The following is an 18,271-nucleotide window of genomic DNA, read 5'->3' on the forward strand; positions in this document are numbered from 1 at the left end:
GGAGTTCCAAGGGGTCGCCAGCTAAATGATAGTTAGGAACCAAATGGACCCTTATGGGTCCGTAACTCTGAGTGTACACATGGGTTGCTTAACCCCATTTGTACACCGAGTTATGTTAACAGTGATTTTACAATATAAATTGCGGTTCCAGAGATAGAAATGCCATTAAATGGGGGGTCCGTAGACTAATGCATGTCAAACTGGGAGGGTCCTTGAAATTAAACGGGTTGAGAATCACTGCTAGAGCCGTACAAATCTTCTCTTATGGGGGGTCCCTGGTATATCTTTTCTAATGGGGGTCCGCGGGATAATTAGTGTCAACTTGGGGGTCCTAGACATGAACAAGTTTGAAACCACTGGTGTAGGACACATTACATTGTTATATGCCAAGTAATGATGGTAGTATGCTAGAGCTGTTCTCTCCACAGGCAAAACAGGGAACCTTCTATCGGGATGCACATCCTTATATCTGTGTCTATCCTCAGCAACGGTGAGCTTTATCCCATCTTAATAATTACTGGTAATATTTACTACAATGACCTAATTGTGTGTTTTAAAACAAACAGAGTTCAATGACCAAGGATGCAGTACGTAGTTAGTGGTTCTCAAAGTGTCCAGGGAATCCAAATGGGTCCATTCTGGTTATATACAGTAGAGCGTCACAGTCCAGGCCCCGAATAGCGGCCCGAAAGAGATTAATTTCCAATTCATTTTTCCCACAGACGTTTCAGAAAGTATTTATTACAAGACCTTTACGCACACGGACAAAGCCAACTCTGATTGTGTAGTGACAACTCATGACAAGTTACAAACACAATTTTTGGGGCAAACAAATAATTAGAAAGAAGAAAAAAGGGCAGGATACAACACTTTATATATATATATATATTTTAAGTATTTGTTCAGCCCAAAGAATTGTGTTTGTTGTCATGAGTTGTCACGATTCGAGTTGGCTTTGTCCAACGCTTAAAAGGTCTTTAAATAAATACTTTCTGAAACGTCTATGTATGGGTTAAGGATGGGTTCTTCAAATGTAAAAGTTTGAGAACCACAGCACTAAAACATAGCGTCGTATTGAAAGAGGACATGACAAGTTCCCGTTCATTTTTAGATTTTTTTTTTTTTTTTTTTTGCTTTTTTATTTAGGTTGAGGTGCAGCTGTTTAGTGCAATTGTAACGTCACATTTGTGATGGGTTCAGGAACATGCACGAAACATGGACAACAGTTCTACACATTTTACCCCCCGACCGAAGTTTCTCGTCATATTTTCAGCTTGAGCCGCGCGCACCGGCGACTCAAACCACAACTCGGTCGTACAAAAAAGAAGAAAAAAAAAAAAGAAAAAAAAAACTACACATCCTTGAAAAACAACAACAACCCCCCTCCCCCCCAAAAAAAACAACGAGTCCAGATAATATGAGTCACTGCTGCTGAGTCCATTCCTTATACAGTACAAGGCTGTGTGCCCACAACAAACGGGCGAGAGTCAGCGCTTTAGTGTTGAGGTGACGAGTCCTCCTCTGTTCTCACCTCGAGTCGTCGACATCACAGTTAGTTCAAAACCTGGCAAAACCATAGATAAATATATACGCGCACACATGCACGTGGAGAAATAATTAAAAAAAAGGCTTTAATATATATATCTATGGTTAGCAACCAGGCACTTGGCAGAGCTTAACTGGAAAACTTGTGGTTATGTACAAAGTCAAAAGCCTATAAAGTCTTTTTTTAAATGTCCTATTGATCTCTGTATATATTCAGTTTCCTTTTTTTTTTACAGACCACTAGAACATCATAAATTTGACAATCAACAAAATAAAGATGAAATGAGAAACAAGGATCCTAAATCCCCCCCCCCCCCCCCCCCCAAAAAAGAAAAGAAAATACTAAAATAAAAATCTCCCTGCATAAATTATTGATGATCGATCAGAGGTGAAGCGAGAGAGACCGTGTGTGTGTGTGTGTGTGTGTGTGGTGGGGGAAGGAAGTTGGAACCGTATAGAAAAAGAACACAGAGTTCCCGCCGTGAACATTGAGGCGTAGCTAATGTACATCTCCAATTCACCCCCTCCCTCCTCCTCCTCCACCACCATCTCCTCTCCTATAACAGACAAACGTATTATAGGCACAAAACGGTCAGCTCGGGTCACCTTCCAACTCATTATCCACACAGCTGTGAGAGTATAGTGATTAACAAGCGAAAGGAAAGGCCCGTACCTAAACTATCCGTTTCGTCTCTGCCATCCCATTCCAGATGGGTGTATGTGAGTGTGTGTGTGTGTCTCTCTCTCTTTTGTTTTGTATGGTCCCTCTACCATTAATACAAGTCTCTTCCTTTAGCGGGGAAAAAAGTGCTTGTTCCTAGTTTTATACCTCTACAGCTAAGAGAGCAGGAGAAAATAATAATAATAATGATGAAGGGGAAAAAAATACTAAAGGATAAGATAGTGACAAGAACGGACATGTAATAAAAAGGGGGAGGTAAGGGAGGGGGACCACAGCACGATTCCAAGTCACTGCAGGGTAGGTGGGGGTGGGGTTGGGGGGCAGTTTCGGACAACACTGACGGAGGCATGCAATGGTAGCCGCCCCCCCGACCTCTTCTCCTCCCCCCCCCCCCCCCAACCTGTTCCAAGTCGCTGAGGACTGGGGGGGGGGCGGGGGTTTACCCTCATAATCATCATCAACGTCATCATCTTCACGTCTTCACCACGGCGACGCTGCTGCCAACACGATTGTCTTGAAGCGAGTTTAAAAAAGCTGCAGAGAGAATGCACGCCACGTCAGTGCCATGACTCCATCCAACCTCTCTCTCAAAAAAAAGTCAATTAAATTAAAAATGTGCAACAAAACAGGGGTGGGGGGGGGGGGGGGGAAAGTCTTCTCTCCGATCGCGTTTTATTTTCTCTGCGTTGTGTCTTTTCTTTTCTTTCCATTCTTGCGTGTAGCAGCACGTTCTCCGCGATTGTGGGCATAATAAATCGGTCAGTTCACAGTATGGCAAAGAGGAAAAAAAAAAAAAACCCTCCTTCTTTCCTCCTTCGTCGTCGTCGTCGTCCTCCTCATCTTCTCCCCTTCCCGTAACCGGCAACCTCCGGGGGTGCGGGGGGGGGGGGGAAAGAGGAATCTTCGGGCGCGGTTCGCCCGCTGGCCCACCCACAGAGCTTCACACGGAGGCGCCCGTGTTCTGTGCGGAGGAGGAGGCGGCGGCGGCGGCAGAGGAGGAGGAAGGGGGGGCGACCTGCAGCAGCAGCGACGGCGCGTTGGCCGCGGGCGGGGCCTGCGCGGGGTTGACGGCGGCGATGGCGACGACGTTGGCGACGGCGACGGCGGCGCCCGCGGCGGTGGGCGAGCCGCCCGTCTGGCACACCTGCGCCTGGAACTGGGCCATCTGCTCCGGGCTGGCCAGCGTCTTCAGCAGGTTGTTCTCCTGCTCCAGCTGGGAGTTGCGTTCGATCAGCTCCTTGATCTGCTCCTTCAGCACCTCCACCTCCTCACGCACCGCGTACATGAGGTGGCTCTTCACCAGGTCCTGGGGGAGAGGGGAGAGAGGGGTCAGTACATGAGGTGGCTCTTCACCAGGTCCTGGGGGAGAGGGGAGAGAGGGGTCAGTACATGAGGTGGCTCTTCACCAGGTCCTGGGGGAGGGGGGAGAGAGGGGTCAGTACATGAGGTGGCTCTTCACCAGGTCCTGGGGGAGAGGGGAGAGAGGGGTCAGTACATGAGGTGGCTCTTCACCAGGTCCTGGGGGAGAGGGGAGAGAGGGGTCAGTACATGAGGTGGCTCTTCACCAGGTCCTGGGGGAGGGGGGAGAGAGGGGTCAGTACATGAGGTGGCTCTTCACCAGGTCCTGGGGGAGGGGGGAGAGAGGGGTCAGCGGAGTTATACGGGTGTTACATAATCGGGGATTATGTTTATATATATATATGTATATGGTATATGATAACGTGGTTATGTATATATATATATGTGTATATATATTATGGTGTTCAAGTAGGCCTATATATATATATGTGTGTATGGTATATGATAACGTGGTTATATGTATATATATATATATATATATTATATAGGATACAACGAGTAAGAGTAGGGTACATTATGAATAGAGTACTGATTAGTCCTTTCACAGGTCTGCTGTGGGGCGTGGAGGCGGAGACGAACCATCAACCTCCCTTCTGTCTACCCACCCCCTCGTCACCAGGAACCAATCCGCTCTCAGAGGACCAGCCTGGGAACACTACTTAACAGCACCTGTGACATGCACTCGTTGGCATTGTCTCTCAGTCATTCATACTGTGCAGTACTCTGTCCAAGTAGGAGCTTAAAGCTCGAGGTTAAAACAACTGTTTAAAGCATATAGGCCAGGGGCTAAACCTGTGTGGAGTCCCCTGAGCCATATACTCTGTGATCTGTGTTATTCTGAGCTGAACATACCACTGATATTATAATTATATATAGAGATATATAGTATATAATATAATATATAGTGATCTGTGATTTCTGAGCTAAAGATACAACTGATATTATAGTTATATATATATATAGAGATATATATAGTATATAATATAATAGATATATATAACGGCGTATGGGTGCGTACTTTTTGTAAATCTTTGTTAGGGCAGTAGTTAGTGTAGACAGCTTAGATAGATTGAATTTGTGTAACTTTTCATTTCATTTATTGGTTAGAGTTAGGTCAGAGTATTGTGTGATCCTTTAGAGTAGGGCTAGATAGTTCTGATGGTTTATTTGAGTTGCCCCATATAGCCTGTCTTTTGTTTTGCATTTCAAGTTGTATTCTTTATGGTTTATTACGTATATACCTTTTTCACAAACGTTGAATAAATCACAAAGACATTTGTAGAATCGTCCTCAGGTCTAAATGGGTTAGACATGTTTCCCGCATGTCGGGGGACCGGTGGTTCTCAAAACGTCTGTTTTAAAATCCAAGGACTTTTGACTCTGAGAGTGCACACATTTTGAAACCAAATGGACCCGTTCCGGGTCGATTTGGCTCCACCACGTGAGCACTCTCAAACAGTTACAGACCATGTCCATTTTATTTTTTAGACCTTCCCTTCAAGGAACGCAGAGGGTTGCTGGACCGCACTTTTATTATAGACAGTACATGATGGACGGGCGCTACGCTACCGGGGGTGTTTCAAGATGTATACCGAAAGCAGCAGCAAAGATGACCTTTGCCCTGTGCCTGCTGTGAAACTCAATACGGACTCGGAGAGATACGGCGAGCGGCAGAGAGAAAACACGCCACGCAACAGCATCGGCCACCATGCAAGGAAGAGCCCTGAATTTGCAACGGAAATTGTATAACACAAAAGCCAAGGCGCACCGATACATTCTGACTGTGTGTATATATATATATATATATATGGAGGGAATGACGCATTTTACATGATTTTTTATTATGAATTTATATCAATGCATTAACTCCCCCCCCCCCCCGCCCCAAAGAACCACACACTAGATTGACTATAGAAATTGTGTCATAATTTCTTGCATGCATTGATTACATATTAGGACCACAATGGAAACAAGCCCTTTATAGGAGATTTTGTGTTGTGCTTTGTAGCATCTTCGTAGCAGATGAGCAGTTGAGACGAATAACCATCTAAGTCCATTTATTTTGACCCCTCCCTGATCCTTTATATTTAATTATAGACATTATGGATAGTTAGTGGACTTTAGACTGTTATTCGTCTCAACTTCTCAACCATTACAGTGCAAAATAGTACAGAGGGTTGAGACTCAATCAATTCACTTTGAATTGAAAATAAACCCTTATCTTTAATGTATACATTATGGATAATTGGTGGACTTAGAGACTGTCTCAACTGCTTGTACACTGTCTATTTTGCACCGTTACTACTAATAGCATGCCATTCACTCAATCAATTCACTTTAAACGCTCGCAACATTCCCATGGTGACGCCTCAGCAGGCCCAGTCAGTCAGTCTAATGTGCGGTGATAATAACATAATCTATTCTTTGCATCCCTCCTCAAACCGGGAGCCGCCCCCGACCCGGTAAACTCCGAGGTACAAAATGTTCCCGCATCGGATGGGAGGAGCCAACCGGCGGCTGGTGGGTTATTTATACTGAGTGGTCGGCTTGCCTACTGCCTAGCAACAGAGTGTGAGAGAGAGAGAGGGACAGCCAGTGTTGTGTGTGTATGCAAATGATTGTCTATCAACTAAGGACTTTTAAGTTACTGTATAATTCCGCTCTTGAGCTGAATATACAATACATCAGTCCAGTAAAGTGCACACATTGGAAAGTTAATCGAGACGATCGATTACTTATATGGATAGATCAATATAGAAACAATAGGGGTAAATGTGTGTGTGTGTGGGGACTTTAGAGTTTAGACCCGGTCACCCGGCCCAAAGTCTTATACAAACAAGCCCAGGGGTGAACGGGGTCAATCGTTCCAAAAAAAACGATGACAGCTCCAAATAAAGACGACAATTGCATGCGGTTCTATTTGCGAATTGCGATATGCGATCGCACTGCTTTTTGTCCGTACTATAGTCCGTACCTCTATAATGATTGATGGCCAGCCCAAATCAATAAAGTTGGCCTGGGCTGTTGCTGACCAATTCCGTTTTATTCCAAACAAAGCAAATGGTTTCATTTTCCTGCTCTGTACTTTATGGCGATTTATTCGTTCTTTTTTTCCCATTCATTCCCTTTGGTTGTGGTGGCAGCGAGAAGAGAGCACAACCTTTTGTCTACTATACGGGCTTAATCCGTCCTGAGACATTGGAATACGTCTCTCACTCACATACAGACAATAATGGAGATAAACTAGAATACATTACCGACAACCTCCCCTTTTACTGTAAAGCTTTTAGTTAGTTACATAATCCACTAAACCCAGTCAGACTAGTACAGTAACACAAGAGGACAGACAGAAATAATCTTACCATGGCTTGTTCGATCTTGTTGTCTATGGCCACCACACTCGTTCCCGAAGTGCTGAAAGAAAAATAAATAAATAAATTTACATTTAAAAAAATAAATAAGCAAATAAGCTTCACATTTCCGCAACGACTCGAGTCACAACAAGCCTATAGACGCTGAATTCGCCATCAGAATAACCTTCCTCGAAGTGTCGACTACTAGCCTTATTTGATTCGAATGCAAAACAGTGATCGGTCGGTGTGACGTTTGCTCATGTAAATGTTTGTAGTGTGAACCTTAGAGAACCCGCTGGGTTTAATTCTACATACTGGCACACAACGGGGCAACATCGATGTGATGGTGTCGATGGTGATGATGACGAGGGAGTCGGGACACACAATTAAACAGAAACCAATGATGAACACCGCCTAGGCATCCATCCGCATTCGATTACAAACTTCTCTAATAATAATAATTACCGACGTTATTGTAAACTGGGGTGGCCGCCAGCCAGACAGTCATGATGACACACAACAAAGCAAGATTGAGATATCAAAGCTAAAACCCCCTTTGATGGTGCGATGAATGAATGAGCCAGCGTTTCTTTCTCATTCATTCACCGCGACCCGAAGGACAGATCGCGTTGCATAACAAATATAAAACACCGGATCTTTGCGCAGTTTTGTTGCAACAATTATTATTTTTTGCTTTGGTTTACCTATTGTCAACCCTGACCGCCGCACTGCCCAGCGCCGAGGACAGGAACGAGATGGACAGATTCCTCAGTTGACAAACGCCGAGGTCCATCGCCACTGCGTAACACTGGGAATTCATTCTGTTACGTTAGATCCCGTATAAGTGTCCTCCAAGCTCCGAAGGCAACAATCCTCCAGGCGTAGAAAACAAAAATATATATCCCGGGATGATATAAAAGTAGAAAAATAGAGCATTCTCTCTTATAATGTGCGGGGTGATCGGAGGGGGGTGCAGTGCAGCAGCTATGGGTGGGTGGCGTTGGGGTATGGGGGTTAGGAAGGCGGCTGTGTCTCTCCGGGCGATGCGGGGTTGGAAGCGATCGCGGCCGGGACGGGACAGCCTGGCTTAGCTGCTGCAGCGCCACAAAAAGACTGAAGCCAGTGTCTGTGTGTGTGTGCGTGTTGTGGAGCAGCGCTCGGCACAGCAGCGCAGACACAGCGACACGGCAGACCGCTTGCATAATCTATGCATGAGCTGCATAATGTATGCATGAGCGGTGAGGCGGGCGCAGCAGCGCCCAACAGCGAGGAGGCGTTGCATAATCTTAACTGCATGGCTGCCACTGTTTGTTCAACGTCTGGCCCGGGACCCCACTAGGGGTCCGTACTGTAAGCCTGAGTGTGTGTGTACACATTGAACCTTTTTTTTTGTTGGATTGATTGAAGTATTTATTAACAGTTTGCAGAATTACAGTACATTCCAAGCACAACTTTAACTGTTAAACTGTGAGTGGACGTAAAATGGTCAGAGTTGATTTAACTCTGAAAGCATGGATTCATTTGGTTCCAGACAGTTGTAGGGCCATATACACACACTCTCAATAGTTACAGTATTGATGGAATACATTAACAGTTTGCAAATAGTAACAGTGGTAAAGATTATACAATGGTGCTAAAAAAGGATAACACAAAAAAGCCCTGGGTGTGTGGGGTGTGGGGGGGGCTTATTTCCATTGAGGTCCTCCTGTCCTGTGTATTCAATCCAGTTGGGACCCCCTGGTGGTGGTATAGGGCCCGAACCAGACGTTGAGAAGCAGTAAGCGCAGCACACCAACAAGGCGCAGCCCATTGGCGCGCAAGTGCAACCACATCATCTCATAATCTATGCGGCATCGCCCACTACCTAGTGATGTGTTTAAAATGCACCCACCCACACACACAGCCCGGGAGATAAAAGCATGGGTGCTCGGTGCGGAAACTGAGGCGCAGAGAGGGAGATATACTTTGTTCTCGTTTTGTCTGTGAAGTTGATTTTTGGCAATTTCCACCGTGAATGGCCTATAATAATACAAGCGTTGCACTAACAGGAGAGATTGTTTTTTTTTATGGGCAAACGTGTTAGAAGTTCTATACACAGCCCGGCCCCCGGTGCATCTTGTGCAGCTGCATTTAGGAGAGTACAGGCTGTACGAAAGAGAAAAGGTCTGCATATACTGTTCAGTTTGAGACGGCCTGCTGAGTGAAACAATGCCTCCACCTATCGGTTAGGACGTACAGCGTGGAGGAGGTCTACACACTTAACCCATTTAGGCCTGACCTCATAATTTAAAATAATTCTTCTAAATCCTCCAGTTCTGAAATAAACATTTTCACGATTTTTCAAAAATAGCAGGCCTACAAGCTCATAGCGCGCCATGAGCTTGTAGATCTGCTATTTTTCAATAGCTAAATTATAACATGTTTAAAACACCAAAAGGGGTTCCCACCCAAAATGGGTTAAAACGAGGAAAAAAAACCCTATCTATCCCATAAGTATTTTTAATACTATTATATGAAATATCATAACATAAAAAAGGCAGACGGTAGCAAAGAATTGACAGGTATTTCTGTGATCAAATTTTTAAGTTTTGTGTGTTTTGGATTTTCAAATAGGAAAGATTTGAGTTTGATTGTACTGGAGATATGCAATTTGTACTGTACTGTACTGTACTGTAAGTTAAGTCGAGATGGGGATGAAGAAAATAAAGACACACAGTAGCCTAACGTTATGTCCACGACTGAACCAACTGCCTGGGTGTCTCCATCATCATTTCATGTATCATAGAAATAAAATGGAACAAAATCCACCAAGTGATGCTTTTTGACAGATAAACACTGCAGACTGGGAGTTTTATTGATCTTAGAGCACACGAGAAACTGTAAAGTGTGTCAGAAACACTGAGCAGAACTCAACTAAAAAGCCCCGGCTCCTTTGTCTCGCGGAGTGAGCAGAGGGAACACCGTGTTCTTCTCGCCAGGCCTCGTCGTGAACAACACGATCCCACGCCCCATGCCAACGTCTTTTGGTCATTGGTGGAATTGAAATGGGCAAAAGAAATAAGCACGATTGATTATTTTATTTCCTTGTATTCTTCATTGCTGCGTGACTTTTGACCAACAACTTGCTTGCAATGCAAGCCTGTAATTATATACAATAATGGGTTTGACGACCAGATTAAATATGCCTTTGAAAACTGTAGCCCCACACAGATGCTGTTTGGAAGACGGTTACACACAGCCTGTTACATAAACAACCGTTGCTTCTTTGTTCTACGCAACTGATGAAAGTAGTGTGCCAAAGGCTCTGTTCAGTTCCAAGGATGGGGATTTGTATTTTTGTACATTTACTTTCCACATTGCTCCCCCAGTGTAACCCTGTGGATTTCAAATGGACAATGTCCTGCTGTCCCCCGTCAACCGTCCGTCGCATCCCTGTTTACTCTTTCGTCAGGTTATTAATGATGTCCTTGAACCCAACCCTTCCCTCGGACAGGATGATAACTGTGGCAATCCTGTCGACACGGGGCTTAGGCAGTCGCGTCGTGTCCAAAGAGACCTTTCAGGGCTCACCTATCCGTTCCCCTGTAAGCATCTTAAGGCTGTTATGTCATATCTGTCTACGGCTGCATGGGCCATCGATAGAATAGAAACCACGTAACGCCTGGCCACTGGAACAGGGTCTTCTATGGAGGGTGCATACAAGTTTATGCTTGAGATTGACTTGGGATTTGTTTGGATATAGAGTGACTTGCCACAGTTAAGTCACTTGCTTTGTGACGGTGGTTTATAAAGGGCTAACGTGTCAAGGAGGAAGACTCAATGCTTGTGTGAAACACAATGAAATACTTTGACTGGGGAAATTGGGGGGAAATAAAATAAAATAAAATGACTGCCTTTTTTTTGTACAACGGTATAGTATGTTGTTGGAATTGGAACGCTGACCTCTTTTAAGTTGTAGACCAGACATAATGAATGCATAACTGTCTGCCATACATACAGGGCTATTGACTTTGGCAAACTGGAGTCTATATGGATGGCCTACATTGTTGGGGGGTGGGGGGTCGGTCTCTTCCACTGTGGTTGAATCTGCCCCGAGTTGGGTCAGATGCTTATCTTATACGGCACTGGGTATTGCAGGGAATAATGAGAGGAGGAGGAGCCAAACACACTTTGCACACTCGCCCGCGATGATAACACACACGCAGGCGAGAACATCGTGTCCTTGACTGCACTGGCATTGCCCTCAGGGAGGCCCGGGGACAGAGTAAAGGCATATTCTGCACAATGGCACCCTCCGGGACATACAGTTATAGAGATGGGTGGCAGCTCTGGGTTCCATGCATTGATTCTTTTAGGTTGGTTATGCGAATACACAGGAGTTGTTGGGGACAGGTGGCCGTTCCAACACAGGTACACAGTATGCTTGTATAACACTTTCCCATTGGATGAACACCCATTGTACATGTTGTCCCATTGGATGAACACGCATTGTACATGTTGTCCCATTGGATGAACACTCATTGTACATCTTGTCCAATTGGATGAACACACATTGTACATCTTGTTCCCTATATACGCGACACCACAAAACAAACAAACCGACCAGCACAGGCAGAAGATGAAGACAATAGAAAAACAATCCCACAAAATAAAACTACTACTAGGTACAGTTGCAGAACTTGCAGATTAACCCATTTAGGCCCGACGTCGAAATTAAAAAAATGTCTGACAGTATTCTGAAATACCCATGTTTCTATGTCAGCGGTGCTCAATATTTCATGTCAAGGATCCCAAAAAATATATGTAATTGGCCACCGACCCCCATCTGAAAATATGTTGTTCCAGGGACCCCCCTAGAAGCAAAGATTTGAGTTAAAAACGTATTCTGATGTTCAAAGATTTGTGCCACATTTCACGCTTTTTCAAAAAAATAGCAGACCTACCAGCTCGTAGCACGGCACTCGGTGCCGCGCTACGAGCTTGTAGATCTGCTATTTTTCCAATAGCTAAAGTATAACACAATGCTTAAAACACCAAAAGGGGTTCCCGTTCAGAATGGATTAACGTCTTTACACAACCTACTGTACTGTAACCCCACCCAGCCCCAGTAGGCCTATACGCCCAGATCTGCCCCCCCCTCTGCCCGTTCGGTGCGAACATCGTTTACCTCTTCAGATGTTTGTCCAGGTCAAAGAAGAGCACTTTGAGGGCCATGGTGTTCCTCCTGCCCTGCTCTGGACCTCCGGCCACCGACAGCCCTGTCTCTCTCATCGATGCCGCCCCGGCGTTCTCTCCGGCTAAGCTTCGCGATATGATCGATCACAGCGGAGACCCGTCCCCACCACTCTACCCCAATCACCACCACAACGAAGACGACACCCGGGCCCCCAAACTCCTATCCTTACCCTCCTTGAATCTCCCCCCCTGTCTTGACCTGCGCCCTTCGACCTGGCCTGACCCACCCCCCCCTCCTTGCTACTCTCTCTCTCTCGGCTAGAAGGATCCTCACTGAGCGCAGCCTGACCAACAATGGGGTCATGCTGGGTTGGGTATGGTGGAGTGGGGAGTCTTGTGTACATGCGGCGCGGGCACGCGCGGCCAGTAGTACGTTAAGTCCTTTACGTCGTAACCCGCGCTCTCCCTATATGACATAGGCCTATCGGGCTCTCTGGCGATTGGATGCGTCGGGGTTGAGAAAGGCGCTCGAGCGCTGATGTCACCCCCACCATCACTACCCTGGTTATGTAAACTGTCAGTAGAGATTAGGGTGAATCGTCCAATGGGATGAGCCGTTTACAACCACACCTCCCGCTGTAGAGCGTTGCATGGTCGCCATGAAAGCCCCACCCCTTTGATCTTAATCCTCTCGCCGTCTACTTTCCACTTCTTTCCTGCGATAACATCTATAGTTTTTACTTTTTGACGGTGCGCGGCAGGGCAGGGCAGGCAGGGGGCTGTGCTCAAGTTCTCTTTGGTGAAGGCGGGTATACTACAGAGCAAAATATGGAGGATATATTTACCCCACCGCCATCATCACCACCTACTCACAATTGTATCGAAAACTGTATTAACTGGCAACGGCATGGCTCCTATACCTTCCCCCCTCCCCGAGAGAGAGAAAGTGTGTATTGGAGCAAAATGCTGTGCTGGTAGCCTAGCCTGTCGATTCTCATCAAAGTGTGCACGCCGAGACATATCTATACATAAAGAATGCCTCTACGCCACCCACCCCACACCACCCCACCCCACACACGCAGGGAACAGTGTGGTACTCCAGTGGAGCCGGGGCTCACGTGTACTGCCATGTTGGAAGTGGAACGCGCTACTGTGCAGGCATGCGCAAAAGCCACTCGTATATACGCAGTGCACGGTATCACTCTCAACAAAAGGCGATGAAAACAGGAGTGTAGGCTGTGGCCATTAGGTCAGGATAAAAGAGCCTGGTGTGAGAGTGCACCTCTGTGCACTCAAACGCACACGTCCGAACGGCGGAAAGAGCAGTGGCAATTACAGACTGTAGTTTCTGTCGAGAACAAAAGAGAGAGAGAGAGAGAGAGGGGAACCTGTCTTTTCAACGAGACTGTGCCGCCCAAAATGGCGGGCGGGGTTCACGAGTGGGGTGGGGGACGGCTTCACAAAATGCCCGGCAAGCACGTACATACGTACGTACGTATGTCTGTACGTGCTTGCACGTATGTACGTACGTACAGCTCGAATTCGCCTCGCCGTACGTACTCTGAACTGATGTGACTCTTCTGTGTAAAAAAAAAAGAAAAACGAGTGACCTCGTTAGGCAAAGGTCAAATCCTTTGTCCCTGTAATTGTATACTGTACCCCGCAAGAGAGCGAACGCAACAACGGCAGTCGAAGGGAAAGTGACAGTTGGTTGACAGTACAGACCGTAAAAACCTCATCAGACCTCATTAAAGCCTGCAGTGTCAATATGAAACCATTACATATTCAAATGTTAAAGGAAATTGAGCTTTCAATACTAGTACTTCAATTGATTTAAGATAACATTTTGGGTGGACAGCTCTTTATTTGATCCAAACCATTGTATCTGTAGTGTACAGTACTGTGTGTGTGTGTGTGTGTGTTGGAGACTATTTTTACTTTCAGCCAATCACCGACGCTGCAACGTTTCCCCGACTCATCCAATCACACGATACTGTGAGGCCATGACATCACAGAGGGTCTGAAGTGGGATGCTCTCATTCATTATGAATCCACTGCTATCCAAAGCTGCTCTCTGTGTGTGTGTGTGTGTGTGTGTGTGTGTGTGTGTGTGTGTGTGTGTGTGCGCGCGCACGCACTCTGACCTATTTGTTACCTAACCATTGTTTAGCACATATACTGATGTATGATTGCTGCATGAGCACTTGTATGTGTGACTGTATAATTACTATTATTTATTTATAATTATTATTATTATTAACTTGGCAGCAGAAATGTCAGTTGAAGTTCAAAATATGAATTGAATTAGACACATATACCTGCGTACAATCCTTTAAGACAGATATTTAGCATATTTACGTTACTCAAGGGCGACTCTATATCATTTAAAATGGTTAAGTGCCATGCCCTAGTTTTGCATAAAGACATTGAAGCCAGTTAATGTTTACCTCTACCGCCCGCTGACTCATCGCAAAGGCGCCAAACCGCAACCTGTATTTACCGACAGCGTTACAAGGTCCCTCTCTCGTTAATGACTGATTAGCCTATATGATCACGGCCAAAACAATGGGAGGTAGTACTCCCATGCATGACTCATAGTCATAACTCTCTCCCCGAGGCTAAACGACAATCAATTGCCATTCCATGTCTTGCACGGTATGTCACCTATACACATGTCTGCGTTACACGAGACGTCGTCTGAGAAAATCATTACCCGAATCATTTAGTGTGAGATCAGGTGGATTCTCCCCCCCCCCAGGAAGGGGGGGGGGGGGGGAACCAGCCTTTTGAGTGAAAGAAGTGATTTGTTAGGCACAGCGAGAGGACACGTTTCCCGCGGTGCTGTCACTCAATCAGCTGACGCCTCTCTCTGGCTATTCATCTTGGAGAGCTCGGGCCTCTCGTTACCGACGCTCGGATGAGTTCCAAGCTTTGTGTGGCGATGTCAGAGAGCCTCCGCTCGCTCTCTGGTTGGTGTGAGGTTAAAGTGAAACAAAATGGTGATTTCTGTCACTCTCGCTGGCTCTTCTTTGCCACGCCCCCGGCCGGCGCACATGCAGAGGGAGGCTTATGTAAGGAGGTGGACATGGGGTCACTGCGCTGCACTGATGCTCTATGGATGCAACAAGAAACACACCAAGAACGTGGATTATGCTTAGATTTTGTATATATATATTTTTTTTGTCTCCACCAGGCCGAAGGCATGGGGAGAGAGTATGTTTTGCACTCCGTCCGTCCGTCCGTCCGTGTGTGTGTGTGTGTGTGTGTGTGTGTGTGTGTCCGTGAGCAGCTAATCTCGGCCACCGTTAACCCGGTCGATGCCAAATTTTGCACACACACTCCCTGGATGCCAACGATGAACCTCTGCCCCAAACTTTCCAGAACGGCCTGTTATAGCGCCACCAGGAGGCTGCTTTGTGCAAAACAAGTTTTTGCACAGTACACCTACAGATTTTGTCCAAACATCACGCAAATTGGTACACAGTCTCTCTAGAGCCATTCAACGAAACCGGTCTTTCACATTTCTCACACTCCATCCTGATTGGTTAAGATTGGCTTCCAAAGTTCACAGGAATGCTCACTTTCAAACAAAATGCTGCAAATCATGAACACATCGCGTGATTTCCGTGAAATTGTGCACCCACATTCCCACTAGGCCGAGGACGAAATGCCACATGAACAATTTCAACTCAGCCTCAAGGTGGCGCTATAACTGGCCGAAAAGTGTTTTTACCTCTATCTGCACGGATCTGTGGATAACTTTGTATGCCAACTCCCTAGAGGCCAAGGAAAAACCTTTGCCTGGAATTCTTCACATCTGCTCTTTATAGCGCCACCAGGAGGCCGACATATGTCAAACACATTTTCCATTATTACTCCTTCAGATTTTATCCAAATTTCACGCAAATCGGTACACATGATCTCCATAGTCATGCCATGTCCTACATTCCTATCCTGGTGGAGACCTGTGCCCAGAAGGGCACTTTTTCTAGTTTATATATATTTTTTTAAATATATTTTTTATCCCACGATTTTGTAACCCATTTTTCACCCCTGTGTCAATCATCTAATGTGATCCTGGGCTCTACACACCCTCCACCAACCTAGTCCCCATATATGGGGGACAAGGGGAGAGCAACGGACTTGAACTCATGCTTCCTTCATGCCTGAGTGTCCAAGTTGCTCCTTTACACCTGACAGGGGGGAGTTTCCCTGGTTGGACGTAGCGCGTGGAAGGAACACGTTATTCCAACCAGTTCCTTTCCCCTCCATCAGGCGCCCCGGCTGGCCAGGGGGAGGCAGTTTAGAGACCAGGATTACTGCATGTTTTTGTGAGGGTACCTACCCTAGGGGACACGAGGAGAACATGCAAACTCCACACAGAAAGGCCCTTTTTTAAATCTTGAGTAGGAATACACCGAAAGGGAAATTCTTGGCCGAATACCGAATATAGGAAACAGTTGGTCGAAAACCGAATACCTATAATATCCGAATATGATTAATATTGTATATCTTTTTTCCTACCATTGCTGTCATGGCCGTACCTTAACGCTACCTGATTTATGGCAAAATAAATGGTTATGGCAAAACTTAACTTAAATAATAATCACTATAATGGGTCCATAAAACATTTATTCAGCTCTTTTGAATGCATTAATTGCATACACTATTCGGTGATAGCTTTTCTGCCTATTTGGGCTGAAACCGAACAGGCCGAAAATGCATTTTTAGCCATTTTCTGCCGAATATGTTCAGCGGACAAATATTCAGTGCATCACTAATCTTGAGATAAGCATAGAAATCTTATTTTAAATGAAGAATATGGTGATTTTCAATCTAATCCAATTGTTATGTGAGAATAACCCCTGATTTATTGCAATAATGACTCATTACATCATTGCAAAAAGTGTTAATTTCATATTTTGCAGCTCCACAAGGACAGACTGTCGTCAGGATGGATTTATCCCATACTGGGCGGGGACCCCTTTTGGTGTTTTAAACATTATGTTGTAATTTAGCTATTGAAAAATAGCAGATCTACAAGCTCATAGCGCGGTGATACGGTAGCAAATATCCACAGATATGTTCGGCAGAGCTAAGTTGAGCTCATCTCCGTAGGCGTCATCTTCTAACACACCCCCAAAGCAAACTTTGAGTAATATGTCATGATGCCTCATCACACACACCACATTGCACTTCACGCACACACAATGTTATCAGGCGTATTGAATATGAGTCACAATCACAAACACACTCTCCACTCATTTTGCGGGGAGGGGGGAGGGGGGATTCTCTAAGGATCGCTTCCCCCAAAAGGTCGGAGCCGTCCATTGATCAGTTATGTAAGCCAGTGTTGTTTTTGTCGACTAAAACTAAGACGAAAAATGTTTTTTCCACTGACAAAAACTAAATGGAAAACTAAGCTATGATGACTAAAACTAAGACTAAATATAGACAATTTCGTCAACAGATTAAAACTAGACAAAAATGCTAGGAAGGGTCTTGTGGAGAAGAGATGAGTCATTTTACACTTGGTTGCTGAAAATAGCAGATCTACAAGCTCACAACGCGTCGCACTGCGACACGTTGTGAGCTTGTAGATCGGCTATTTTCAGCAAGTGTAAAAACAGTCATTACGATGGCATCAAGGCCCACCAAAATACATTTTAGTCGACTAAATCAACTGTATATTTAGTCGACTAAAACTAGACTAACACTAAAACATTCTGGGTGACTAAAATGTGCCTAAAACTAAATGGAAACTATTCAAGAGCCTATGACTAAAACTAAAATAGAAATTTGCTGCCAAAAACAACACTGATGTAAGCAACTACCAAACACAGCCTCGGAGAAGAAATAAAGACACCCGTTGAGAGGGTTATGTGAAGACACGAGGAGAAGGAAGGAGGAGGATGAGAACCATGACAACCCCAAGAGCAGAAGAGGGTCCTGTGCTCCTGCAAAGCCCCAAGGAAGCTCTTAGAAGGAAGTGAAGTGGTCACATGACTGGGCTGCGCCATGACACTTTCATGGACACTTTCACGGGAGCCAAACTACACCCGGAAGTTCGGCAGAATGCACTGGAGCCAATGAGAGCTCAGTGACCAGCTCATGAACATTATTTATGAATGACTGAGACCTTTTGTAAAGTGATCGC

At 45.4% G+C, this 18,271-nt stretch overlaps 1 protein-coding gene across 1 annotated transcript in view; it reads right to left on the reverse strand.

Moving 5' to 3' along the window:
- Window positions 1-1,100: 1,100 nt before the first annotated feature.
- LOC310854234 (TSC22 domain family protein 1-like) overlaps window positions 1,101-18,271 on the reverse strand; it is a 53,927-nt gene continuing 36,756 nt past the window's right edge. The window contains exons 2-3 of the mRNA XM_083758799.1: window positions 6,949-7,000; window positions 1,101-3,533 (exon numbers count right to left, since the gene is read on the reverse strand). Of these exons, the coding sequence (XP_083614925.1) occupies window positions 3,168-3,533; window positions 6,949-7,000 (418 nt within the window). The 3' untranslated portion in view covers window positions 1,101-3,167. The remainder of the gene's footprint in view (window positions 3,534-6,948; window positions 7,001-18,271) is intronic.

This window comes from Protomyctophum parallelum (assembly GCF_964188405.1).
Source record: "Protomyctophum parallelum genome assembly, chromosome: 23".
NCBI lineage: Eukaryota > Metazoa > Chordata > Actinopteri > Myctophiformes > Myctophidae > Protomyctophum > Protomyctophum parallelum.